Here is a 28,000-nt window from a genome sequence, read left to right as displayed (position 1 = left end):
ATCATTCTGCCTTTTTTGGGGTGGCTTGTGGCTGGTGAGATGGAGGCTGAACTAATTAAAGTAAAAATTCAATTTTGAAAACTGGAACATGATTTTGAAACTGACATAGGCAGTGATACATCTTTCTTATGCTTAGCAATCCCAACATGAGTGTGTTCAGTCATACAGAGGACTAAATAACAGTACTGCTAAAAGCTGGCAATGCTCTGGAAGAACACCACAGGTAAAGCTGAGGAAAAAATAGAGATACAACCTTGTGGAAAAAAAGAAACTATTTCATAATAATTCAAGAACTGTTTATCACATTACCAACAATTACTTTTCTCAGGAAGGACTTCTGTCCTTCCGCTATTTTGCAAGGCCAAGTAAAACCAAAGTACAAAATATTTGTACTTTGTGTATTTATATTTGTGTATTTTATATTTGTGTATTCTCAAATTGCCCTGGGCATATATAAAAACTACAGAATACTCTGAGCACAAATTAGAAATAAAAAAAGAGAAATTTTTTTAGTTTTACCAAAACCTCTGACACCTTTATTAAAATCTGCCTTACTGCTTACATTGTGCCAAGTAACAGGCTCTGTAGAGATAAGATTGAAGTTTTACTTGTTTACAAGAAAATCAGTTGTTCCTTTAGAGAAGAATCAGCAAATAAGTTTCTCTGGAAGGTTTTGATTGCTGTGTTACAAGAACTGAAAATAACAGCTCCCTACAGATTAGGTAATTTGTTTTCAAAACTGTCAAAGCATTAACCTTCTGCCTTCCCAGGAACAGTGTGGCTAACAAAGCCTTTCTGTTTGAAACACTGATATGATGAAATACAAGCAAGGCCATCTTTTTTTCTCAGAAAAGAAAAATCCCTTTTTGGAAAATGACTCTCCTACAAGTTCATTTTTAACTATAGTTCACGTGCAAATTTGGCAAGTTTTCTGTAATTTTATTTAATTGCAATTATAAAAAAGAAAAAACACTCTACAAGGGTAAGGTGGACATAAATACGTATTTTCACTTCTTCATTGCACATATTTTGTAAGGGTTTTCTTGTTCTCTTTTATTTTTTTAAATTGGGATCTTGGAAAGGTACAAAATGGTATGAAAAGAAAAAAATTCCCTCTCTAGAGCAGTTTTATTCTGAATCTCATTAGTTTTGTAAAAAGATCCAGAGCCTTATAAATTAGGAACTTCCAATATTCAGAAAAATAACGATGTTAAAATTAGTACTATAGTCTTCCTAGAGATCCCTATATAATTATGGAGAGAGACAGGCTTTTCCAGAAAGCATTTCCAATTAAAGTAAGATAGGAAAGGTAGGCAATTGAGGGAAAAAACCCTGATACAAACATTCCAGGAATATACAGGTCAGTTCAAGCACCAGTCCATGAGGTGGAAGCAGAACATGGAAGGAAACAAAGAATATGAGATGAAGGCCATCAGATAGTTCTGACCTAACCTGTCACTTCAGAAAAATGTCTCAATTTCCCAATTAAAATCAAAGTGAGACACACAAAGCATCTTCTTTGCACTGTGTAGTCTGTAGTCTTCCAGTTTATCTGAACTTTTAAAGTCTCTCTCTATATATCTGAACTTTTAAAGTCTCTCTATATACCTCCTTTAATACCTCCTGAAATAAGCCACACTGAAATTTGCTCTTGGACCATACTTTTCCCCACTGAAAACTGACACTGAAGCGTAATGGGGAAAAACTCCCTGCCATCATTTGTCTTGGCCTTAGACTTAAAAAAAAACCAAACACCAAGGACCAAAAAAAGAACAAAAGGTCTTTAATCCTCAGTTACAGAAAAACTAAGAACTTTTTTCCCTATATCTTAATACTTCAGGTACAAAATATACATGAAAACTGGAATAGACAATTTGATCCTGAAGAAATGTATCCCCACAAAGCAATATAGGGACCCTGCTGCAAGGGTCCTTAGCTTTTCATTTTTTCATTTCCCTAAAATATGTCATTTCAAAGGGAATAATGATTGCACAGGAGACATGAACATGCATCATTTTGCACACACTGATTTACCTGGAATACACAGCAGACTTTTTCATTACCTTTTATATGAAAACTATTTATACAACTAGGTTGACTGATCATTTGTAAGCAGTTCCATTCTTTTTTCCTCTCTTATTACACTGTCTCAAATCCCTACTTTAATTTTATTCATTTATTATGTCTGAAGTTCCAGCTCCAAATATTGGCTGCCTCTGAAGGGGGGCAGTTTTATATCAACCTTTAAGGACAAACTTAAGATTTAAGATTCTAAATGCAGAAAAATAAATTTGGGAATTAAAAATAAACAAACAAATAAATAAATCCACACAGCTCTCTGCCTATTAGTAACTGTACAAGTATAGTTGCAGATAGTGGATAATAAAGCCTTGCTCAGCTTTAGTAATTAAAAGAAGAACCCCACCCAAACCCAGTATTTCTAAGAAAAACTGGATGCCTTAATCTTTTTTTTTCCCCTCTGGAAATAAAAGCTAACATCTGAGACTACTGAGAGAGGGCTTGTGGCTTCTGCTGACCCAAGAATTCTTTTTATCTTATGGTAGCAGAGAAACATTACATTACACATGTAAAAATCATACTGATATTAAACCCATTTGAATATGGCTGTCAGGGAAAACACTACCTCGGCATTGCTTCACATATGTATTAAGTAGGGAGTAGTTTTTTAAGTTATTCATAATACTTGGCATCTCAAGTAACAATCAAAGAAAAAAATATTTAATTAGAATATAATGGCATGAAATTGTTAAGGACCATTTTCTCCCAGAAAATATAGTAACTGCCACTAATAGTTTAAAACCATAGATATGAAATAATATGAAACATACCCACAATCACACTGGGTGGTTTTGTTCAGCAGAAAATACACTTTTTTCCTGATACATTTTCTGCCTTATATTTTGTTTCCCCGTGCTTAAGAAATTGTTCAAGAGGCATTGAAAGAGTTGGGGACCTAACACTCACTTCAGACTCTCCCCTTGGAGTCATATCTCTGTTCATGTATCATCAATGAATCCCAATGGTGATTTCAGAAATTTTTTTTTTTTTTTGCAATGAGGATGATTTTATCATAGTGTCTAGTGCATTTTATATTATTAGTATTCCTTCCAGATAAAAACATTACAAAACAAGGAAAGGAGAAGGTGTGAGTATGTGATGGAAGACAGAGATGTGACAACAAGTTCACTCTTGAGGTCTGGAGACAATTTCATGGCCCTGTGGATCACAGTCATGGATGAATTCAAAGGAGGGACAAGGAATATGACAGGGTAAGAAAAACTGGCAGAGATTTAAGGAGCTGTTTAAGGTCTGCTAGGGAGCCAGGTGTGTCAGGTGACACCATAACGAAAATCAACACAAAACCTTGCTCCTGTATCTGTTGAGATACAGTACAACTTCATATTTAATAAAGAAAATGAAAATTGTTAGGAAATGAATGTTCTAGCAAACAGGAAGAGTTCTTACGTGTGAAACAGTCATTGTTAATCTCAGAACAATGCAGCTGGGCTGGAGATGGCAAGTAAAACTGGAAACTATTCCTTTCTGGCAAAGTATATTTAGTTATCCTTTGAAGGGAAGACTAACATGAAAAGATTTGTAGTAAAGAGTCTTCTGAAGAAGTAAAAGAGAAATGATTCCTTTGACACTTCCTAAGGCGCATGAAGGACAGGGAGGCGAGTCCAGCTGGCCGGAATGGCTTCACCAGGGGAAAATCCTGTCTCACCAACCTAGGGACTCTGTAATGGAGTAGCCACAACAGTGGATAAGGGAAAAGCTACAAATGTCATTTATCTGGACTTCTGTAAGGCCTTTCACAGGCTTCCCCTGCAACATCCTTCTCTGCAACATCCAGCTCTGGGATCTTCAGCACAGGAAGGACACAGATCTATTGGAGTGAGTCCAGAGGAAGGCCACAAAATTGATCAAGGAGATGGAGCACCTCTTCTATAAGGAAAGGCTGAGAGAACTGATTGCTCAGCCTGGAGAAGAGAAGGCTTAGGGGTGACTTAACTGTGGCCTTGAAGGGAATGTACAGGAAAGATAGGGCAAGAACATTTTCAAGGACATGTAGCCACAGGACAATGGGAAATGGGTTTAAATTGAGAGTGCCTTTAGATTAGGTATTAGAAAAAAAGATCTTTACAGTGAGGGTGGTGATGCACTGGAACAGGTTTCCTAGGGAAATTGTGACTGCCCCTTCCCTGGAGGTATTCAAGACCATGTTGGATGGGGCTTGGAGCAACCTGGTCTACCTGAAAGTGTCCATTAGGAGGAGGGCTGGAACTAGATGATCCTCAAGGTCCCCTTCTAACCCAAACCAATCTATGATTACCTTTCCAGTTCCTTATCTGAGCATTTTGTGTGGTTTGCAAAACGACTTGGGTGTTTATATGAAAATGTGCTTTATCTTGTTTCTTGGAACGAAGGGCATTGTGCCAGATCTCTCTATGCAGGAATTTCTCAGATAAAAATCTCTTGCTACTATTAGTCCAGAAAAAAATAATAATCTTGGAGCATTCAGCCTTAGTCTGGCAATATCACAGAGGCATCTGGAACCTGTGGACAGTAATAATATATGAAGTGGTTTCACAGCAGATAAGAATCAAGTTAGAATGAACATGTTTGCTAATGAAGAGAAAAAGTCCTGGGGTCGCTAACTCTACCTAGCAAAACATGCAGCAGACAAATTGAAATTTACGACATCTGGAGCCTAATGTGAATAATAAAGACAGACTGAAGAACAAAGACAGTGAGGAAGAAGATAGTACATCACTTTTGGTTTTGAGCTTTCAGGTTGCAAGAACTAATTCCTTTTGGAACATTAGCTATGGAGGACTTAGGCTCACCTAAACAATGCAGTTTTCCACGATTGCTCACAAGCCAAGGAATGCCCATTTTTTGTATTTTTTGACATAGTATTTCCCTGTACTTGGTGGGAGAAGGAGAGCTGCTCCTGAACAAGGTGACTCTCTACACACTTGATAGTTACCTCATGTGTAATCACATCCGCTGTTTGTTGCAGATCTCTGCCACTGACCAATTTGCAGTTCTCCTGGTTGCTTCATAAACATTGGGTAAGCTGCCTTATTGAGAAACTGGGAAATTGAGGCAGAGATCAGCTGTCATATCAAACTGAAGCAGATCTCAGCTGAGGCTTTGATTATGATTCCTCCACATGTTCTCAGCTAATTTCTAGGGCTCTTTTTACACTTGCTTCCAATAGCAGATCAAAAAAGCAAAATGTGCTTTCTGCAAAAAACAATTCTGCAGACTAACCTTAATAAAAGCTTGACATTTTGGAGAACACACAAGAGAACTCTAAAGCTCCTTAATCAAAACCAGCACATACAGATTCATGGAAACTATGCTGAAGGGAAGCTTTCTGCACCAGCTGCCAGCTCTTGCTTTGCCAGGAATGTACCATACACAATTTTATTTTTGTTTTACTACAAACTGCCTCGATTTAAATTTCCAAATTGGTTCGGAATCAAATCACAAGGTAACTCTCTATGAGGTTCTCTGTCTACTCATTCACTTCTTTTGAATTCTACAGATGAAAACAATTACACGGAGAAAAAAACTCCATACTTCTATCATGTATTGGGTATGCATGTGTTATATATGTCAAAGAATGTTTTTTGCCCTGCAAAGTTATACTGGTAAGTCCTCCATTTCACAGGTAATTTTTCCTTCTTCCAGGAATTCTGTTTGGATTTTGACATCATTTTAAGAACCAGAACGAGAACGTGAAATTATTTCTCACAGGTTTGCACTAAATGTTAGTGGACCAGCAAAGTTTACAAATTTGTACTACTGCTCTGTGCCTCAGGCACCTCATCTTCCATAGGGTCTGTGCCACTTCTGCAAGACCCTTGGCTTCCTTGGGGCTCTTGATCAGCACTGCAGGTCTGTAATTAGCAATGAGCACACTTCAGCTGGGATTCAGACCCAGGTGCAGAAACACAGTGTGAAGGCTCTGCAACAGGAAAGGCAGCTCTGGGTCAGCGGGCCAATGTCTTTTCTGTGGGGCAGGCGCTGCTGTTTGGGCACTGCAAAGCCCTCCATGGACCAGGTCTGCTGGCCCTTCACTGCCTGCAGTGGGAGGTGGCTGAGAATATGTGGTAGACAGCCAGAGCAGTTTCTACGCACTGGTTTCTGTATCTATTCCTGGTACTTCATTGTTTCAAAACAGACCTCTGATTTTTGACATATGGCAGTATCCTTACAACGTAATTCTGAGTCAATTTTTGTTTCAGGGAGCCTGGTGGTTGTTGCAGGGGGAGGGTTAATTTTCTTCCGAGTAGCTGGTAGGAGGCTGTGTTTTGGATTTGTGCTGAGCACAGGGATGAAAATAAAAATGCTTTTGTTACTGCTGAGTTTACACAGAGTCAAGGCCTCTTCTGCTTTTAGTACTTCCATACTGGCAAGGAAAGTTGGAGGTGGCCTAGGAGTTTGGGAGGAGACACAGGTGGGACAGTGACCCCAACTGACCAAAGGGATATTCCAGACCCTTTGACACCATGCTCAGTAGATAAAGTGAGGGGAGGAAGAAGGAAGGGCGACACAGAGTGATGGAGTCTGCCTTCTCAAGTCACTGTTATGTGTGATGGGGTGCTGCTGTCCTGGGCATGGCTGAACACCTGCCTGCCCACAGGAAACTGTGAATCGTTTTGTTTTGCCTGAGTGAGCAGCTTTTGCTTTAACTTTCAAAAGTTAACTTATTAAACTGCTGAACTTATTAAACTGTCTTTCTCTCAACCCATGAGTTTTCTGCCTTTTACCCTCTGATTCTCTCTCCAGTCCTGCTGCTGGGGCAGGGAGTCAGTGGCTTGGCTGCTGGCTGGGGTGAAATCACAACAGTGAGAGGCTTGCAACGCCATATAAAAAAAATAGCTTCTTAAAATGATCCATTTCTCTGATACAGATTTGAGAAGTAAAAAAGCCAGGTTTTGAATACGCTACCAAGGGTGTAACAACCTACTTAGAAACAGCAGTAGAGTCTGGTAATAATCTACATAAATTTATAAGCTTTCCAGTGGGACATTTATTATTCCATGGACAAAACAAAATGTATCTGTTTAACCATCTAATAATAAAATTGTACAAAACAAATAAAATGGAAATATGTGTTCTCTTAATGCCAGAACAGCTGCTGAGTTGTGCATGGTTTGCCTCCCCTAGTGTTCCTTTCAGTCTTTTGAAGTTTCAATTTAGTTCTTCCCTCCAGTCAGGGACACTCTTGATGGACACTCTTGTATGTGCTGGGGAACAGAATGAAGGTGGAAAGACACACTCATAACCATAATTTCACCCTTCTAGTCTAGCATTGTGGGTATTGAAACAAATAATCTGTCTAAAAAATTGCTACACATTCTTTAATATTTCTTTGGAAACATAAATATGAGAACTCAAGGTATACTTCAGAATGGCTGCTACTACTGCTGCAACAAACCAGTTGGTGTTATTAGCACCATGCTCTAACCAGCTGAGCTAATCTCAGGACTAATAAGAGTAGGCTTGGCAAGCCTTGCTCATGTATGGAAATATGCATTTGCTTTTATCTTCCATACAGAACTGGGTCTCCACATTCAGTGTAAAATCTTCCACGAATCCCAAGCATTTTTATGCATCACATATTATTATTATTATAACACTGTAAATGTAGTCCAAGTTGAGTGCTCACTGCTTTGCTTCTACATCTTGTCTATATTTCTTAGAGTATATGAATGGAAAGAATCATCTCCTCTTAATAACATTTTCGTGTATTGGAGAAGAATTCCCTTAAGCCAGAAAATCTGTTTGCTGAACACAGTTTAGTCTGGAACACAAAGTGGTCATTTAGGCATCTTGGTTTTGAAAACACAGACTTAGGTTATGGCAATTTATTTTCTGGCAGGAGAGGGTTGGGTTGACAGTCATTCTGCTGCAAAAAGAAGCTGCATTTTTTAGATTATTTTGGCTTCCTTATCTCTCTGGTATAATCCAGAGGAGACTGTACTACAGTTTTTCTCTCTGCTAGCATCCTGAAACGATAGAGAAACAACACCAGAAGGTGATCACAGAACTATGACTGAGGATTTTCTGTAGATGTTGACTTTTAATGACCTCCCGATTACATGGGGGGTGTGTGTGTGTTTCAAGGCATTTGACACGCTTCTCTATGAAAGAAGTCTCTTTCATTAAAATGAAACACAAACATGGCCTGAACCACTGGTATGCAGCTGTCCTCTAAAATAAACAACTAACTGAGCTTATCACTTTCAATAATTTGAAATAATTGCTGGATAACTATCGAATAATTTAATTTCAATATAGGACACATAAAGTTCATGGGTCCAATTCCTTAAAATTACAAAGGACATATTAATGAATCATAAAAATAAAATCTAGCAGAATTAATTGAAATAATGTTAATTTTTCCATTATGCTAAATCTTTAAAAAGAGCTAAATGGATTTTCACAATCAAGACTGACGAGTCCTTATTCAAACTCATTTTACACTTCTTCACTGCTTCTGGATTAGGACATTAGATGTCTTAGGTGAACACGCATATCTGCCAGAGATATGATTCAGGGGAGGTCAGGTCCTCCCTGAGATATGATTCAGGTCTCAATATCTTCGTTCTTTAGCTCAAACAAAAAAGCCAGTGCTTTTGTTTTTCTAACATTTGTTTATCTGGTCTGCCTGTGGGCTCCTAGAAGACAGAAAGTGACTCTTATCGCATCCTCACACAACAGCTTAAAGAAAAGGGGTTTGAGCTTTATCCTTCAAGGCCTTGAATATAACATGATGTAATCAATAGCTAGGATTTTGTAGTAGTGTTACTGTAGTAGTTACTGTAACTCCTTTTAAAAATGAAAATATACTCTCTACACACAAAGAATTCTGTTTTGGAGTACTTGACAAATATGCTAAACATGTTTTCCAGTTGTAACAAAAGGAGTATTGTAGATACCATGCTTTTGAAAGCAGCAGTTTAAACTTTCTTTGAACTAGCTTTCTGTAATCTTCTTATCAGCTCTGTGCCAAACACGCTATTTAATATCAAAGGTAATCAGCTGAAGCAACCCCTGCTGTCTTTATGCAGAAGCAAGTTGCAGTTTTTCAATGTTTTGATTTTTGGATGAATAACTTATTGTTCCTTTTATCCTCTGAAGTACTTTGAACACTATGCAAACATATAAGGACCTTGGCCTGAATACTTACTGTAAGTTTTTTTTTTTTTATAAGAAGGATGGGCATTGGAGAATGCATCTCAATACTCAGCAACAAAGAGATGCCTTACTTCAAACACTGTTCAATTTTTTTCTTTGGAAAAAAAAGTTAAATAGGCAGGGTGTTGTTTATGAACCACAATGGAAATAATGTGGACTATCTTCCTATGAAGTTTTCTTGTGCTGTTGCATTCACTGGAAGTCTCTTATGGTGCAGGGTTTCATGGGTGATTTTGCTGTGGCTGGGTCATTTGTAGCTAGGTTCTCATGGATGGATACTCAGATATCTAACCCAGGGGAAGTTTGTACTGCAGTCTTTCTCTGTGTTGGCAGTGATAGGCCCATCTTTTCCTCTCCAGCCTGCTGAGGATGTAATATCTCACAGAATGCTAGGCCAGACTCAAATGTGGTTGAAATTGCAGTATTGATAGAGGTTTGCAGTAAGGGATGAGTGGAAATTCCCACCCACACATACCACAAGATTGCATAATCTTCAATGCTTAGGCAAACAGAGTAAATGTTGAATTAGCCTGTGTCTTGGTAGCTCTTCTGGCTAATATGGTTGAGCCAAAGGAGTTCAAGAAGGAGCACCAAACCAAATTTCCACTGGCCAGTTCAGCTGATAACCAGGCACTAGCTGAAATCCCAGCCCTTGGCCCACGCTCCAGGTTTACAGTGAATTGCTGTAGTCAGGCCAACACAGTGCCCTGCTGGTAGAAACAGAAATAGAGCTTTGCTGCTCAACCTCCAGCTTCTGATGTGCTGTAAAATGTCTGAGTGAAACCCATCATTTGCATAAATAAATTTGTATAAACGATGTGATGACAATCTGACCTCACAGCACTTCTGAAGCAAGTACCAGTAAACCCTGTTCAAAAAACAACCCCAAACAAACAGAACAAAACACACTCACTCCACTCCTCTTCCTAAGAAAAGGAATGGCTTCCTAGCTTGGATTGCCAAGAGGAATGTGCTGTAAGGGAAAGTCATTCTTGGGCTTCCACGTGGTCTAATTACTACAGAGTCACAAATTGAAGAACTTAAACCAGTTTTAACTGTGTCACTGCAGCAGTGGCTACACACACTGTCAGTGCAAACTGCGGTCTCTTGCATTTCACAAAAGGTTTATAAATGATACACTGCTAGTTAGTGATCAATTGTGTGTCCTCAAGTTCTAATTCATTATCTCTGTAATGGAACAAAATTGCACAAAGCATTTGTTTTTATGAGGCAAAGACCATCAAATATGGTATCCAAGGACTTTGGAAATTATCAGAAAGAAAGAAGCCTGTGACTTTAACAACCTGCTCTGCAAAAGGATGTGAGCATGTGCTGGCCCAACTTTATTCTGCTTTTTGCACCTGTTTTAAATTTACAGAACTTTGTGATGAACACATAAAACCCAAAATCCAAACTGTTACCATCTACTAAGACTATGTTTATCAAAAATGAAATAAAATTTAGCTGTTAGAAAAAGAGTTTGTTAACCCATCAGGACAGTTAAATGACTCCCATCTTACATATCCCATGGCTTAATTACCAACATTGAGGACACGATAGGAAATGATCACCTCTGTTCTCAAATGATTCCCAAAGTGTTGATTTTAAACTACATACAGGTACTATTAGCAAATCTTAAAAAGATTAATTGGTGAGTCCCTTTGATTACAAGGTAACATCTGTTGATTTTTTAAATGTTTGTCTACAGGACATAAATAATATCAGGAAACCAGTAGTCTCTGAGACAGCTGTTTATACTGTCAGAAAAAAATCTGTGGAGTGGTTGATATCTTTGCAAATGCAGTACACAAAGTGGAATAGTTTTAGACTAAGATCATTTAAACAAAGGATAGGAGGTGAAACAGTCATTGAAGAAGACTTACATTATGGATTTTTTGAAACAATCTCCAAGCTTCTCCAGTGGATTATGAATATCTGTATGATAACAAACCTTGTTACAGGAGATGAAATTTCTTTGTATGTGTCTCCCACGGTCAGCCCTACAGGCCTGTCCTAGCCTGCTTTTCAGAAAGTGGAGTCAGACATTGATCAGGTTGCCAAAGGAAGCAGCTTTATAAGGTACTTCCATAATCCTTTTGGGTTTTCATTATAAAAATTAAAGACAGTTAGGTTCTATCTATCAGGTTCTATCTTCATAGAATATGAATATGAAGATCTGTCTATATAATCAACTAACCAGTTGCTTAAAAAGAAACTCATTTTTCTCAGAAATCATGGATAAAATGAAAATCCCTGGCTGAGATTAGAGTGGGGAATTATTTCTCAGTGGTGGCTTGGGGGTAGAACAAGATGCTTTATCCCTTTCAACTGTGGACCTCCTACTGTCAGCTTATTACAGAAGCTGTTTCTCATATTAGAGCAGTAAGAGACTCTTAAGCTTAATGTCATATACTGTGAGGTACAAAAAGATTGAGTTTTGGAAACTAGGGTACAAAACACCATTACTTGTTAGTTTTAATCCTTTTTCTTTCCTAAAAAGCTGGAAAGCACATGAAAAACAGTGCCAATACACTTTAAAGAATTGCTAAACATGATTTCCCTTAAAAAGAGTAGCATGGCTTTTAAGGGCCATATGGCACTGGGATGTTATAACAATATAAAGGCATCTTCTTGTAGAAGAGATAGGGGAAATGGTTATAGACTTGATAGCTCTTGAATAATACAGTGTGCAGCCAGTGCACCCTTTACATGCCACTCTGTCACAAGCTCCCAGCAAAAATGCATTATTATGTGGCCTCATGTTACAGAACATATCCACACAGACTGATATGAAGAGGCACCATCTCCAGAAGAATGGCAACAAGCACAGCTGCATTACATAAAGGAACACCCTGAGCCACGGGAGGAAAAGATTATCCAGGTGCCCTTTGCTGGCGCTGCTGTTATTCTGCTCGTGCCTCCTGAGAGAGGCAAGATGAGGCCCTTTGTGGGCTTCCCTGCAAAAGGCTTCCCGAGGACAGTGCTGCATTCCCTGCTAAGGCTGAAGGGCCAGTTGGGAGCCCAGTCAGCTCAGGACACAGGTACATCATTTTAAGCTATGTTTGACACACTAGCCTTATTGCAAAAGTCCTCCTTGAGGCAACAGTAGAAGTGAAAAAGCAAAGACCTGACATTCAGACAACCCCATCAGTGTGAAATCCCTTTCCCCTCTATGCTTCCATGTACTGCTCTGCTCTTACTCCACCTCCCTGCTCCCATGCCCACCACCAGCTGGATCCCCCAGCCCATCTCTGGCAGAGTCAAACCCAGTTGTTCACAAAAGATGGCAAAAGAAAACTCAAGTAGCAGACATGGGATCACCACCTTCTGAAGTCCTGCAGTCCCTAATAACCACAGATGGTCTTCATTGCAGAGACATAGTGCTTTACATCCTGTCTCTGTATTGTCTTTTCTAATTGGTCCCTTCAGCTTATAGAATTTTCTTGTATTTTTAGAAGGGTGGAGAAGAAGCTTCTGCACAGAACTGTTAAAATGGCAGTTATCAGAAAACCATAAAAAATTAGAGGACTGAAAGTTTCTTAAATGGGAAGCTAAAGAAATTCTGCAGCAGAGGCACCTTAAGGTGGACAGAAATTCAAGTTCAGAGAAAATAAGACAGGCTGGAAGTGTAACTGAAAGCAGGCTTTGAAATGTGGTATTCACTGTCACTACATCTGTAGGATTGTTTTCAGCCTGTACAGATACCCATACACATGAGGCTATACACAAGTTTTTAAGTGTGTGTTTTAAATTCAGACACTGAACAGCCAGCAATACATTACCAATCTATGGATAAACAAAACAAAACAAAAACAAACCAGATCAGAAAAGACAGCTGTGCATGAGCTGAAAAGAAAAGATATATAAGCCTTCTTTAAGACCAAGCAGACTTCCCTGTGAATACAGACTTAGAGAAGGCTTCCAGGGAATTAAGGGTTATCTTTAGCATTTTAATTATAATTTTGGATTGTAAAAGACATATCTGGCAATGATCAGGACTGGCAGTCAGGCTAGTAATTTGATATGCATTAAAAAGTGATGTGATAAAGGAAAAGCTCTGTTGTCAAGTGTTACAGAAATCTTCATGTATTGCAGATTATCATATAATTCACAACTGTCTTTTCTATTTATATTCCTTCAAGCCCTTTGTGGAATGAGAAATTATATTTTAAGCTGTATTGAAAGCAAAGAAAATCCTTCCTTGTCAACATAGGATTTACGCAAACATTTTCAACCTGATCCTTAGGTCTTGTAGCTCAAGATATTAATGGTACTTTCAAGAACCATGAGAAGAATTTCCCTATGTAAAAGAAAATACAACCTCATGAATAACAAGTATGTTATGGAGTATTCATATTATGGTAGCAAAGTCTGGGAGTATTTTTATGTGCAGCACTGTTTTTACAAAATATATCCTTTGCTACATAAGTTACCCCTAATCATAAAAACCATTTTGCCAGATCAAAATATGTATAGCTGTCCTAAAATCTGTAAAGATACATATAAACTGCTCTTTCACTTAACAGAATGGTACTTTGAAAGAAAATGATGCAAAATTAAATAAATATTGTGCTTTTCAGTGCCCTAGTCACACAAATCTTTTAGGCTTTCAAACAGTGTTTTAGTTGCTTTAAACGATGCACATCTTGAGACAAAAATGAAATCATGATGCAATTTTAATTGATCAATTAAAATAATTTTTTATGGTTTCTAAATGGATTAGCTCTAAAATTACTTGTCTACTGAAAAAAACACTTTTTTCAGAGTTGTTACCCAATATCACATTTCCTGACAATGCCTCCTTTGTCATCTTGTCCTGTTTCTCATTCGCCTTCAAATGCCTACTGAATACAATTGCCTTTTGAACTTATTCACTGAAAGGAATTTATCCTTCTCTTCAGTAAACTTCAAAACCTTTCCTTCAGTAAATCTGTTATAGCAGAAGTCCTGTTATAGATAAATAACATTTAGCTACAGTACACAATGCAACACTTGGGATACTTGAAATTAAGAACACATTCCATATTTTGTGCCTTATCCTTAAGTCCATTTATGGCACTATGAAATATGGTATCATTAGGAATTTATTGCAGCTCAGACCTAATGGTTGGAAGAACATGGATTAAACTTATTAGACCTGGAGAAATGGGTAGCAATGATAAGCAGTTACTTACATTTCTTCCTAGAACAAAGTTTTTTTACCCTAAATTACCTCAGCAAAAGTTTAGTCTCTGTGCTTTAAGAAAGTATTTACTATGATGTCCATCTATAGATTTTTAATTTTTCAAAGGAAAAATATAAAAATTTTGTCTCGCTGATCTGCAGCATAGTGGACAAACTCTTCTGCCTGAGGTCTGTAATGCCAACAGGAAGAAAGAAACTAGAAACTGAAATTTTGAATTTTCAGTGATTCTGATATGAAAGAAAGCCTTAAAAAATTCTGAAAACTGCTCCCTGTCAATGTGCTAGAAGCTTCACTGTAAACTGTTTCAACTGCTATGAGGAACACAGAGGTGGGGCAGCAAAATAAACACTACAGAAATGTATTATTTTGGGAATTTCCTCACATATATGCTCCTACTTTTATGGTTTAAACTTCATGTAGTCTTAAACAAGCTCTACAGTACTTTTAAACATGTCTCTAAAAACCTGTCCTATGTGTATAAGTCTTTGCTTTGAACGTTGTGGGCCTTGCAGAAGAAACCAGTTACTGTCTTTGAAATACAAACATATTAAGGAAAAAAAAATACACTCCCAGGATAGTAGTTTCAGCAAATTATTTATCTGATTATAACTTTGATTATGTTTGTGTCCTTTATCTATTTAGATAGTGAAGTGTCCAGAACAGACACTACATTTTATTTTGCATTAATAAGGTATTAACATAATGAGTCATTGACTGACATTTGAGCCCCTTTGCATTGTCAGGATATAAACTGAATGAAAACCACTAAGTCAATAAGAGGACTCTGGATAATGCTGTTCCTGTTTGAAAGCAGAGAAAGAAACAGCTTCATGAAAACTGGTCCTTACAGTACAATGTGGTGATTATGCCAATGCTGCATATTATCAATGGAGAGAGTAACTTGGTCTTCTCCCTCTATTCTGCACCTTTTTTGCACAAAAAAAAAAACAAAACCAAAAAACCCTCATCAAAGTATCCTGGAGCTTTTTGGCTGTCTTTTAAATTTACTGAAACCATCCAACAGGTCCAAAAGTTGCTGGCTGGATTACTGACAGAGGGACACAGCAGGATTTCCTCAGGAAGTCAGGCTAATCAGATTGTTTAAAAGAAATCCAAAGTGAATTACATTTTATTTTCAATTTGCCTTATACAAATCTAAATCAAATGGTTGCAGAACTAAGCCTTTTTTACCCTTTATGATTTTACTCCCCTTTCTCCTTTCATACAAATAGTTCCAATTTCCCTTCTGAGATTACCTTTTTCTCAAATTGTCAATTTGGCAACTCTTTGAACTAATCCTTTAAAAATCACACCTAAGATACTTCTTATTTTCCTACATAAATATGGGAAACAATAAAATATAGTTTTAATATGTATTTTTGCTGCTTGTTTCAGTTTTACTGTAGAAGTTCCACAAGGAAAATTTCTTTTGGGCTGGAATGGTGAATTTCCCGTCATAAATTAATGATGAACTGTGGTTGAGTATATGCTGACTTCAGTTATTCTGGCTATAAGATTAATTTTCAGGTAACTTAATCATAAAGGTATTTACCAAAATATGGAAAAATTGTCTTCAAAAATGTTTTAGTGTTATTTGTAGCTCAATGAGCACTGCTCTTATAAACCTCCTGTGTTACAACCTTAATTACCTAATGGACAACATTGCCAAGTGTTTCAGATTGTTTTAATTAAATTAAGTGAGTACAGGGGTGCTTCCTTTTCACCTGCTCTCTCATTATTTAGCCAAAGTAAACACATTTAATGCTGTCAGATTTCCATCATAAATTCTTTCCTTCAGCTTTAGAATTTTATTTTTTACAGTTCTCCTAATTTCCTTCAAATTCTTTAAATATTTCTGCTTTGTTTTTTCCCAGAACTAAATTTTGTTTTCTCTGCATGACCCCGTGAGCACAATAAAGCTTCTTTTTCATTAATGATGAAATATCTGAGCCCCAATGTAACTGTAATTTTTAATTTCTCAGTGCTCCTCAGTCTTAACAGAATTTTAGTCCACTTTCCACCCCACTGCCAGTGTTCAGTTGCCTTAATTTTCTTTCTTTTTCCCCCCCCCCCCCAGAAGTAAGCAGATGAGAAGGGACTTACAGCTGCAACTTACCAAGAGTTCGGAAAGGTCTTTGATTTGGTGTATGGGAGAAGAAACCAGGTTTCAAAGCATTTGTGATCAAAATGTCAAAATACTCTTCAAAATCATTCCTAGAAAGTAAAGTAAATGTGATTAATAAAACTAACAAATTACTTAAAATTGTCATGAAATACTCTATAAGACTTAAGAAAATATCAGTGTATTTCTTTAAGGCCCTTGCTTCTGTCACTTTTATTTTTTTTTCAATGCTTGTTCAATGTCACTATTATTCTTCTTTTCCTGAGGCTGTCAAAAAAGAGTCAAACCCACAGTGAGTGATCTTGGGGAACACTCATTACTTGTAAAAAGATGTTCCTTGATCTCAAGAGAACATGTAACAGATGATATTTTTTTAATCTGAGATGGCAACATGTGCACAGACATGGACTGAAAGTTGTAAATGAGAGATTTTTTTTTCAAAGAATAATATCTGAAGTGATGGGGTAGAAAGTAACTGAAGACACTTAAACACAGGTGCTTATATTGTAGGTATCCACACTGAAGGTATGCACAGGCCTAGGATGTCCTTGGCAGATAACAGAGATCTAATTTACAGCCAATGGAAACTAGAGTGTAGTCTCACATATTCCAAAACTGAAGCACCATTTTGATAGCTGAATTCCCTCTTCAGGCTCCTCTGGCTGCTCTCACTACATCCCTGCTGGTTACAAGAAGGCTGGACATGTGACTACAAATAAACAGCCACCAGCTTCAAGTCTTCATCTGCCAGCTGAATCCCACAATTAAATTCAGATTTTTTGAAGATCATTTGGTCCATATATACAGATTTTTATCTGAACTGTGGAAATCCCATCAGTTTAAAAGGGCTTGAATGTCTCAGCATGGTATGTAAGAAAACATTCCTCATCTATGACACACTTTATTTTATTAGAAATATTTCATTGCTTAGGTGACTTCATTGCCTATAACATCCAAAAAGTGATGGATACTCTTGTATGGAACAAAGAAATCACAGATGTCAAGCCCAGGATAGACACAGGCACTGAAATGCTATCAGCAGTATAAGTTTGTTGGAAGGAAACCAGTTAACTATATCACTTTCAAATAATTCATGATCTTCCATGGGTCTGAGATATCTTATCAAAAACTGAATGCTCTCGCTATGAGAGACAGCTTTTGGGCTGTGCTCAAAATGACATTCCAGCCTTAAAATAAAAGTCCTTTACAATTTCCTTTCTCTAATGAAATGGTAGCTTTGTCTAATTTTTTTCCACTTGTGACCATATGTAAACCTCTGCCTTTTTAAAATAACCAGTATCAAATATTACAACTACAATGATCTGTTTTTAAAATATGCTTCCATGTGGAAGATTCCAGATGCTGAGCCGACAGGGTTTGCTGGGTTCTTCTGCCCTCAGGTGAAAAGTATCAACAGAGATAAACTTTTCAAATTAGCACCTGGTGCAAATAATCCATCTACAGGTGACTTAAGCTTGAATTTGCAAAACAAAGCAAGCATTTCAGCAGCACAGCAAAGAACAACTGAAAAAAAAAAAAAAAAAAAAAAAGAGAGCATGAGAGGAAATGGCCACAAGTTGTACCAGAGCAGGTTTAGATTTGATATTATAAAAGATTTCTTCACAGAAAGGGTGGTGAGGTATTGGAAAAGTCTGCCCAGGACAGTGGTGGAGTCACCATCCCTGGAAATGTTCAAATAATGTGTGGATGTGGCACTTGGTGATATGGCTTAGTGGAGAACACAGAGGTGCTTGGTTAACACTTGGACTCAATGATTTCAAAGGTCTTTTCCAACCGAAATGATTCTGATTCTCAGATTTGTGGGAAAAGTGGCAAGTGCTTTGTTTAAAAAAGCTGAAACAGAACAAACAGACTTTTCAGAAGAATTGGTAAGTTTTTACTGATCTGTTGAAAAACTGCTTTGTGTGTGGAGATACGTTATCTGTGGTCTTTTTTGAAACAATATATTCAATCTCATGTACAAAGCTACTGTTTTTATGAGAGACTTTGTGTTACATTATTATGTAACACGATACATAAAGCAAATCTGTTCCACTTGCTGCCTGTGACTGGTACAGTGGCCTGTGGTTACAGTAAGTAGCTAGCACAATGGGCAGGATGTATCTTACACATGTATCATAACTTTCACCTTCTAAAAATTGCACTCTGAATTCAGATAGTGCTGACACCACAGAGCCAGTGGAGAAACATCCACATTCTTGAAAGGTAATTCATCCCACTTATTTCAGACATAATTCTACAATGCAGAATGGATTGCCAAGAATAATGCCCAGTGGTTTCTCTCCACTAACCGCAGAGGAAAACAAAATGACCAGCTTCAAAAAGTTCCTCACTTTTAGGTGGCTAACATTCCTGAAAAAGTGAAATACCCTTGGCTGCAGAGACTATGTGATGATTGACTCATCTTTAGGTGTGCTCCTGCCAACACTTAAATGTTCAGTTAACTGGGCAGTATCCTCGTTGTGTAAAGCCACGGGGCTGCTCCTAGCCGGACAGTGGGATCCCTGCAGGATCGGGGTGCCGCAGGCGAGCAGTCCTGGGCTGGACAGCTCAGCCTTCCAGGGGCAGGGTGTCCGAACCCAAACTGCTCTATAGCCGAGGCCACTTAGCAAGCTCAGTGGTTATCAGCTCTTAGTGATTTTCAGCTCTTTTATAGTTTCAGCTCTCAGCTTGCTAAGGTGCTCTGGCCAGTAGTGGCTTCCATGAAAGCAGACGGAGAGTGAGATGAGAAGGCAGCCCCGGTGGTTTCCACAGTGGTTTTATTGAGGGGTCCGTGAAGGGTTCTGACAACAGCTCTTCTTCCAGAATGGGCTGAGGTAGCCCATTATATAAGGTTAGGGAGGCTCAGGAACTGACCAGTTGTAACGGTTAGGGAGAATGGCCTATGGGGTCACAGAGAGATAAGCCAGGCTTGGAGCACCTAAGTGAAGACTTCAGGATTATTTCCTATGACTTGGCATTTCCTTATCTCTAAGCCTCCATCCTCCACAGAGCTATAGCTAGCTCAGTGTCTGCTACACCTCGTGGTAGGTAAGACTGAAAAGTCACACCATGATGCTGCTGTGTGAATGAACTGGCACTTGCTTTTTAAGGTTTGCATGTCTTATATACTGCTCCCAGCAGTATGTCTGTGCTCTGGCTGGGAAACGGTTATAATTTTATTTTAAAATGAAGTTTTTTCCTATACTTCCTCTCCTTGCCAAAATGTGTTCTAGTTAACAACAATTTTGTCAGATGAGCACAATTGGGATATTTTGCTCATGAAATGGTAAATGATACACTTAAGCATGAATTTCCCAGCACAGGCTTTATGAAGACAATTTCTTCACCAAAAAGGAGCTTCATTACTAAAATGCAAAAAAGTAAACAGTTACAGGGTAAGGATATTAGGTGTAAGAGGCTAAAATTTTACATGCCTCTCTGTTTTTCATATTTATCATTATGGTTTTTTTTATTTCATACTATACAATTTTGGGCTTCTCAGTACCATATTGATTAACTGAAAGGAGCAGGAATAGAAATTAATAAAGGATTATGTGCATGCAATTCGCAACTGTTGATCTCAAGAATAAAATGCAGTGTTGATGTCAAGAATAAAAACCAGTTAGCCTGGTCAAATAAAGTTAAGGGCAGAGATAATAGGTGTGAACCTAAACTATATTCCAGTACAGCAAAAAGCAGCACAGGTACGAAGAGTCTTTGTGTTTGATATGAGAGGCATGGAACAAACAAAACCACAAAAAAGTTTAGATTTTCAGGAAAATATCCCCACTTCACTGAAGTCTAATGGACAGTGGAGTACTCAGTTCTCCAAAAGCTACTTGAAAGCCACACTGCATGAATCACTGGAAAATATGATTCTAATAAATACCATGGAACATCTCACACTTTTGTGGAAAGAGAGAGCGACACAGTATCCTTCCAGCAGGATATCTTTTTTGGTGTTTTGAAAGGCAACTGATCATTTCTTATATCTTGCTTACTGCCTTCCAGCAAGATTTCTACAGCCACCTTCAACAGCTGAACACTATTCACCAAGGCAAAGCCAAAATCATTCTATGTGGCCAAGAATTTATTTTTATACCAAATTTTCATTTAGGAAATAACTAGACAGATTTACACAAAAGAATTAATTCACAGGCATCTTGCTCATAACGGAGAATTGCTTTTTGTCAGGAGGTAGATTTGTCCCTCAAATGAGAAAGTATAATGTTCACGCAAAGCAGTGAGAGCTGGCACAGTTGATGCTTCATTGTAGCATTTAGCCTAGAGTGCACAAAAGAGAAGAGATACTGGCAGGACTGGTTTTGGAAGATAGCTCTATTAACCTACCCGTGGTTTTCTTACAGCGTTGCTGTATTCATTCTGCTGCTCCCTGGCATATCCTGACAGCCAAGGTAGGGTCACATTGAACTACTTTATTTCTTTGATTAATAATAAATAAACAGTCTCACTCTGTCACCCACCTCACTATTTGCATCACTGTTTTTTTTTCCCCTAGGTAAGTGATAACTCTGCTGAATGCCACTGAATTTGACTTGACCAGCCATGTTCTTACATTACGCTAAAAACAGCTGTTGGGATCAGCAGCTACAATCTTAGCTAGTTGCCAAGTGCAATGAACTGCCTGTTTTATCTTTTCTGCTGTGATGAAGCACATTTCTCATGCACAGCCATCATCTGAAAACCATTAGTGGGAAAAAGTATTGGTAAGATTTTACTGCAAATATACTGCAAGAAAACACAATAGTACTAGTAGTTGCATTCACTGCTGGAGAAGCAAGAAAGGAAGTGGCTTAAATAAGACAGTCTAGCAAACGTTTACAATAAAATTAGGAATCAGGTGGTGATGTTGGCCTGAAAGATAATTCCCTGGCATCTTCAATCCCATCACGATGCCTCCAAAAGGATGCAGGTTACAAGTGTGCTGTGGGTCAGATACAGCTCACAGGCTCACAGATTGACTACTTTGTCTCAAGTACCCTGTAACACTCTACTAGAGAGAGGGCCAGCGGAAAACTCAGAAACAAATAGTTCATATTATGTAAAAAAACTCAAATTAGCTTCCCAATAATCGCTTCTCAGGCTTATCTCCAGTTGCTGATGGGCAGATATAATTTGAAATGGACTTTACACTTACCCAAGAACATGTTCACACAGAAGCCTGCAGTAGTCACTGTGAGAACTGGTAATTAACAGCAGAATTTTCCCAGCATTCTTCAGTTGTTTCAGCCACTTTTTTACAGACTCGGGACATCTTTGTAAATATTTGTCTGGATGATTTTTCACTTCTGGGAAATACATCCCACAGTCTTCTAAAAAAGTGAAAACATAATTATGTTATCCAATCCTGCTCACAAACCACTTAATCCACACAACAAATATCCTTTTATGCACAAACAACACAATTAAAATAAGGCAAAGCAAAGTTTAACATTTTCTCTGGGCTGTAACAGAATAGAAACCAAAACCCCAATCAAACCACGAGGATTGCAGAAATAAGTTTGCATGACTTTTTTTTACTGTGGAATTTTCATAATTATTTTGTCTGATGTTCTTTTGCTCATAATAGTTGATAGCCAAGAAATTTGAGATTACAGTTTCATGCAGGAAATAATTATTTCTTTTTGCCTTTGCTCAAATTTTGGATACTCAATTTGTGATTGTAAAATGAGCTAAATGTTTAGAAAGTAGTAAGGGCCTAAAATTCCAAAGAACACCTGTTCACTTATTTCTGACACTTTACGTTAGCATTGACTGATCATTTTATTATTTCTGCATTTTTATCAAGTAGCACTTTATCTATTAAAGGTTGATCAACTGGCAAAGACTCATAAGTATTTGCAATACTAGGAAGATGCAAAAAACTGCCCTGTTCCAATTTCAGCTTCAATAATGCTCTTTTTGCCAAATAAAACAGCAATAGAATTTTGCAAATACACTTGGAATGTAAGATTTTTGAAAGTGTGCAACAACACTAACTTGGCAGTAAAAGTTACCTATTCATTAAAGTCACCAATATTCATCTTGTTATAGCCCTTAGCTGCTTTACCAAAATGTCAAATTAACATTAAATTTCCCTACGTGTTTCTTCTGTGCTCAAACCCTCTGTAACCAAAACTGTCAAGCTAGTTAAAGGTTTAAAAAGAAATATAATAATTGTAGAGACAGAAATGATACAAAGTATTTGGCTCTCAGTCTGTGTGTGTTATATTATAATGAACATCATCATAGATTATTTTTCTTCCAGCACTTGTTCTATATGCAACTGTCTGTGGTCAACTTTGCTGAATGATTTAATAAATCCCAGACATTACTTAGCCTTCTGGTATGTGAGTAATGCTGTTCTCTAGTTTGAAAAAATAAGATTTAAACCACTTGAACTTTAGCTATTTAATGGAAGAGAACATGCATGTTTGAAACAGTAGTGGCAAAGAATGACTGAAAGATGCTGGGTGCTAAACGTTGTTCCATACACTACACATTCAAACGTCTACAGATGGCAGGGAACAAAAGTCTTCCAAAAGAAGATTCAAATTGGCTGTTATCCCAGGAATTAGACAGGAGACAAAAATGTATTATTCTGTACTACGACTTGGAAGATTTCTTTCAAAAAAGTAGACTGCTATATCTGAGAAGAGTCTCTCAAACAAAATCTGCCAACTCACAACCAGGCCACTCTTCCAGTTCTTCCCTGCATGTAGGTCAGGCTGTGTAACAGTGTCTACCAGGGATACAAGCCTGTTCCCGCGGCCAGCATTATGGGATGCCATGACATTTGCCTTGAGAGCTAGCCAACAACAATGATATTTTGATTAAACAAAGCAGATTTATGAAAGAAGGTTTCCTGTTGCATTTTCCCTCCTTCTTTCCTGAGGCATGAATATTGTTTGGGATGAGCAATAGAGTTTCTAGGAGCAGAATCTGTATTTTTTTCTTTCCATATTGTAACTAGCAATAATAATTCATATGCTATCCTATGACAATTTTTCTTTTTGTGTTTTGTAAAGTGCACAATATTAGTTGAGAAGGAAGGGAGACACACAAACAAAGCAGGCTTAGCATTAGCTCTTACAGGTACAAACAATTGAAATAAAGATGGCAAAGTTAATTTATATAACCAGTGACCCATCACTCTTATCACTCTCAGATGAAAAGATCTGTTTTAATCCTGGACGCTCTTTGTTTTTCTGTCCTTATGAAATCCCTTCCACTGCCTGTGACCATTATTTAATGTGCAATTTAAAGCCTTTGAGTTAATTTAATCAAAACTGTCTTATTTCTCCACAATCTGTGCAGTATCTTCTATGTGACACATCTATTATATTTGGCCTTTGAGCTACATCTGCATTGGAAAAGGTCAACAACTCTAGGTTCAAAACATGAGCTGAAAGAGAGTCTTATTCTAGCTTTCTATCTAGACCCTGAAGCCCAGCTGTTAATTGCAGACAAGCAATGAATCAGTTCTTGACACTGGGATCTGAAATTTGCCTCTGGGCTGTGTGCCATATCAGGCAGAGGCAGCTCAGAAGAATCCTCATTAAAGCATACTCTACTGTAATTAGGCCAGGAAAGCAGAGTTTGACTGAATTCCTAACATACTATTGTATCTGGTGAAGACAGTTTGGTGGAATACGAACTCATACCTGTAAATGAGTTTAATCACCAAAGCTTGCAAGATTTGATTGAGAGCCAAATAAAATAAAACCCAAAAAACTTTCTCATTAACCCAGGGTAGGAGCCAATTTTGATGAGTATAGCAGAGCCACAGGCACCTTGTTGGCAGAAAGAATTGTGGAAGCTTTAACATGTGATGGAGAAATAGCATCATGTCAAGCCTTCAAAATCAAATGGAATGATTTCTTAATGACCAGTGAAGCCATTTTCCCCATTATGACATAGGTTTTACTATTTTTACTATTTTTCTCTAAAGCAAACAAACAATAAGAAGAAAACTCTATTAAACAAGAACCAGTGAGAAATCAGAAAAGAAATTATTTTATCAGAGACAACAGAGGAAAGCAAAAAGGAGTGATTATGCAACTGTCATACAGCTCGATGCTTGAAAAACAAAGAAGTAGCTCATCAGAGTAACACTGTTCTGGAGAAATAAGAAATTTCTCTAGCCTGTAAAACCTCCCTGACAATGTTTATGGGCCAACCAAATAGGACAATACTCTTATAAATGGAAATATAAGCAAATTTAGGAAAGTTTTGTTGGTCCACAAATTCAGTGTATCAAAGTGGGGGACTTGTGGTCACTGCCAGATCTACAACTGATGGTTTGTTATCTGTACACTGCCTAAAATAAAAGCTCTACTTTTTTTCTCTCTCTTTTATGAATATCACTTAACATACGGTTATATGGACATTGACATATATTAATACATATCCATCAATCATTGAAAGGAAAACATTCACAAAACAACTGTCCCAACTTTCACCTCAAATTCTCTGTTGTTTTCAGTTACCTTCAAGCATGCCAAAGCCTTCATTAGTAACCTCTGGCTCTTTGGCAGTGTGTACACTTACACAAAATACAAAGAGGTATTTAATAAAAAAAAAATCAAAACAAGAAGCCTGCGACAATCAATGTAACAATTAACATATTTGCCCCCTGTGATTTTATGAGAAAACTTAATCCAGTGATGTGGAGGAGGAAAGTGATTATCTAAGCATTTTATACACAACCTTGGAATGTATTATGTATACATCACTATGGACCAAATGCAAATTTTTCAATTTCTATTCTTGTTACTAAATGACATGAAGTTTATCTCAAATCTCTGAAATACAGCCTGGAATAGCAAATAAGCAACTATCCTCTGAAGAGATTTATAATAATCTCCCAAATATACTTTCAGAAACAATTATTGCTTTTGCAGTCCACCAAGTATCCTTTCAGAAAAAAGAATATGTACTTTTTAAGCTGAAGGTGGAAACTGAAGCAATTAAAATGAATTGTCTAGAATGACAACGTATGAAGGTCCTGGCAGAGCCTCTTATCAGATCAACATCCTGGTGTATTTTCAAAGCAATATAATTTCCTGTATCTATATCATCAGAAGTTCCTTTCGTGACCAGTTAGTTCATTTTTTCTTGACTTATCTGACATTTTAATTTGACATTTAATCTGACTTTTAATCTGACATTTATCTGACACTGTGCTAACTTGTAGTTTAACTGTTTGAGAGCTGTGAAAGCAAGTGTGATGGGAATTATGTAGCTGGAAATGCTGGAAATGCAGAACCCCCAGACCATACTCAGAGAGAGGTTGCACAATGCTTGTGGTGTCTTCCAGCACAGATAATAATCCAGTCCTTAAGCCAACAACCTCCCTCAACCATAGTCACACAGTTACTTTATTGAAGTATGCAGTTTGATGTTCCAATATAATACCTGTATTTGTGGACAAAATAATTCTGGATTTCTCTTGTGCTCTGCATTACACTGCTTCTCCCTGGCAGGGTCAGTTCACACGCACCTGGCCCTGGACTCCTTTGGATTCAATGTCAGTAAATCTGCACTGCCAGGACAGTTTTCACTGCAGTTTTCATCCCTTAACTGCTATTTGTATTATAAAGTGGGCAAATGTTCAAGAGGCACCTTTCTGGCAAGGTCTTAGTCCAGAACTAAAACACAGGAACAGTTTTTTTTTTTTAGTATTGTCACTGCTTCTACAGGGAACCTACTGGATTAAATTAAAAATAATTTATCTGCTATTTATACAGTATAATTTAGCTAAGCAGAGAAGTATGAGGCTAAAAAAACCCCCTAGAATTCAGCCAAGAAGAATAAACTTTACCAATTTGTAGCTTGTATTTAGTGCCTTTAACAACTAACAATCTTTTACAATGAAAGTAGTATTTGAAAATGTGACTTTTCTCTTCTTTAAATTCAAAGGCAATATGACAGCTTAGCTATTAATACACATAACCAAATTCTCTGCAGCTCTGCCATGAGAAAGAACTTCTAGTTCTTCCCTAATTTTTGTCTTAATGCTGGCTTGCAGGTAACAGCTATTAATTTGATTAACAGAGTGGAGCTGCAATAAATGTTACAATCAGCAATGATACAGACAACTATATTCATTGTATATTCCTATCCACTGTGGTCTTACAGCACTTCATGTTTTTAGAATGAACAGAGACACTTCTTTGACCATTGTTGCTGTCTTCTTCTCTTGTCTAAATAAATGAATACAACAACTATCATGAACATTCAACAGAAAGACAAGAAAAGTAACTTCATCAAGGAAGATTCTGCAAAGGAACTTAAATTTCATCTAATGAAAGCAAGTAGAGGAGAAAAGGGGTGATGGTTAAAATTACATCAGGCAAGGTCTTTTAGTGCCTTTCATTTAAGCTGAAGTGTGTGTTCTAGTAAGAGCAGCAGAAGCAAAATGAGAGACAGAGGGAAGGAAATGTTTACATAAAGCAAGATAAGAAAAGATAATGGTGACGCAGGAACAACTGGACAAAATACGGTTACATTCTGGAGGCCTGGGATGAGGCAGATATCAGGAACAGAGAGCAGCAGGAAGAGATAAATCATCCTCTCCTTCCCCCAGGAGATAAAAACTTTTAAAAACAGAATAAAAGGATGACAGTCCTGGAAGATAGGAGGTTAGGAAGAGGCAAATGTCATAAGAGCAAAAATGAAAAGTGACAGATATCAAATATTTTGAACTTTCATGTTTTCTACAATTGTCTGAACTCTTTAGAAGGACTGAGAAATTCTTTACAAAAACGGTGCCATTTCTTAAAAGGCTAAAGGATTAAACATCCTGGTCCAGTCCAGGCAGGAAGAACACCAGCTATTTACACTTCTTCATTTATTAGGAGCACACACGAAAAGAGGATACTAAGTTTGGAGACAAAGGAGATTTTAGTATTAATGTACCAAATCTCTCATTCTCGCCTGAAAAAAAGAGTGAAGCAGCATTTCTATGATAAAAGAAAGGGGAAAAAGGAGCATGGGTGAATTGGCCAGTGGAGACCAGAAATTCAGAATAACACCTCAGTGAGTTTCTGCCTGTCACAAAGCTGAACTTTGCAACCCAATGAACCTCTGATCGTTGTAGCCGAGAATTAACTTATGTGCTGGACATATGAGTAGCTGCTTACACACCAGGATCTTTCAAGCTGCTCCTGCATATACAAATGAAACAGAAATGCGACAGAAAAGGGGAAAAAAACCCCCTGAAAATCAGACAGAAGAGAGGAAGTAGGAAATATGAGGAGAAGTGAGAACCAAAACCAGTACTAAGGATAGGTTTCATTCTATTAACAATGCAAAGTTTTGAAGAGGGAACATATATTAGGATGTCAAATCAAATTAAAGAAAAGACTTTTCCTCCTGTGTTCTCAGAAAAGTAGGTATTTTTATGATCACAGTGTACGTCCTCTGCATGTGGCACTTGAGTTTTGAACTAA

General features: G+C 37.6%; 1 protein-coding gene across 1 annotated transcript in view; it reads right to left on the bottom strand.

Moving 5' to 3' along the window:
- The window catches only part of LOC311151828 (dermatan-sulfate epimerase), a gene marked incomplete at its 5' end in the record, with an annotated part of 173,213 nt that overhangs the window by 69,440 nt on the left and 75,773 nt on the right, over positions 1–28,000 (bottom strand). Inside the window, 2 exons of the mRNA XM_084202520.1 lie at positions 16,539–16,636; positions 21,706–21,880. Coding sequence (XP_084058646.1) covers positions 16,539–16,636; positions 21,706–21,880 — 273 coding nt within the window. The remainder of the gene's footprint in view (positions 1–16,538; positions 16,637–21,705; positions 21,881–28,000) is intronic.

This window comes from Fringilla coelebs, assembly GCF_963513975.1.
Source record: "Fringilla coelebs genome assembly, chromosome: 3".
NCBI classification, from domain to species: domain Eukaryota; kingdom Metazoa; phylum Chordata; class Aves; order Passeriformes; family Fringillidae; genus Fringilla; species Fringilla coelebs.
This window is presented reverse-complemented; position numbering and strand designations above follow the sequence as displayed.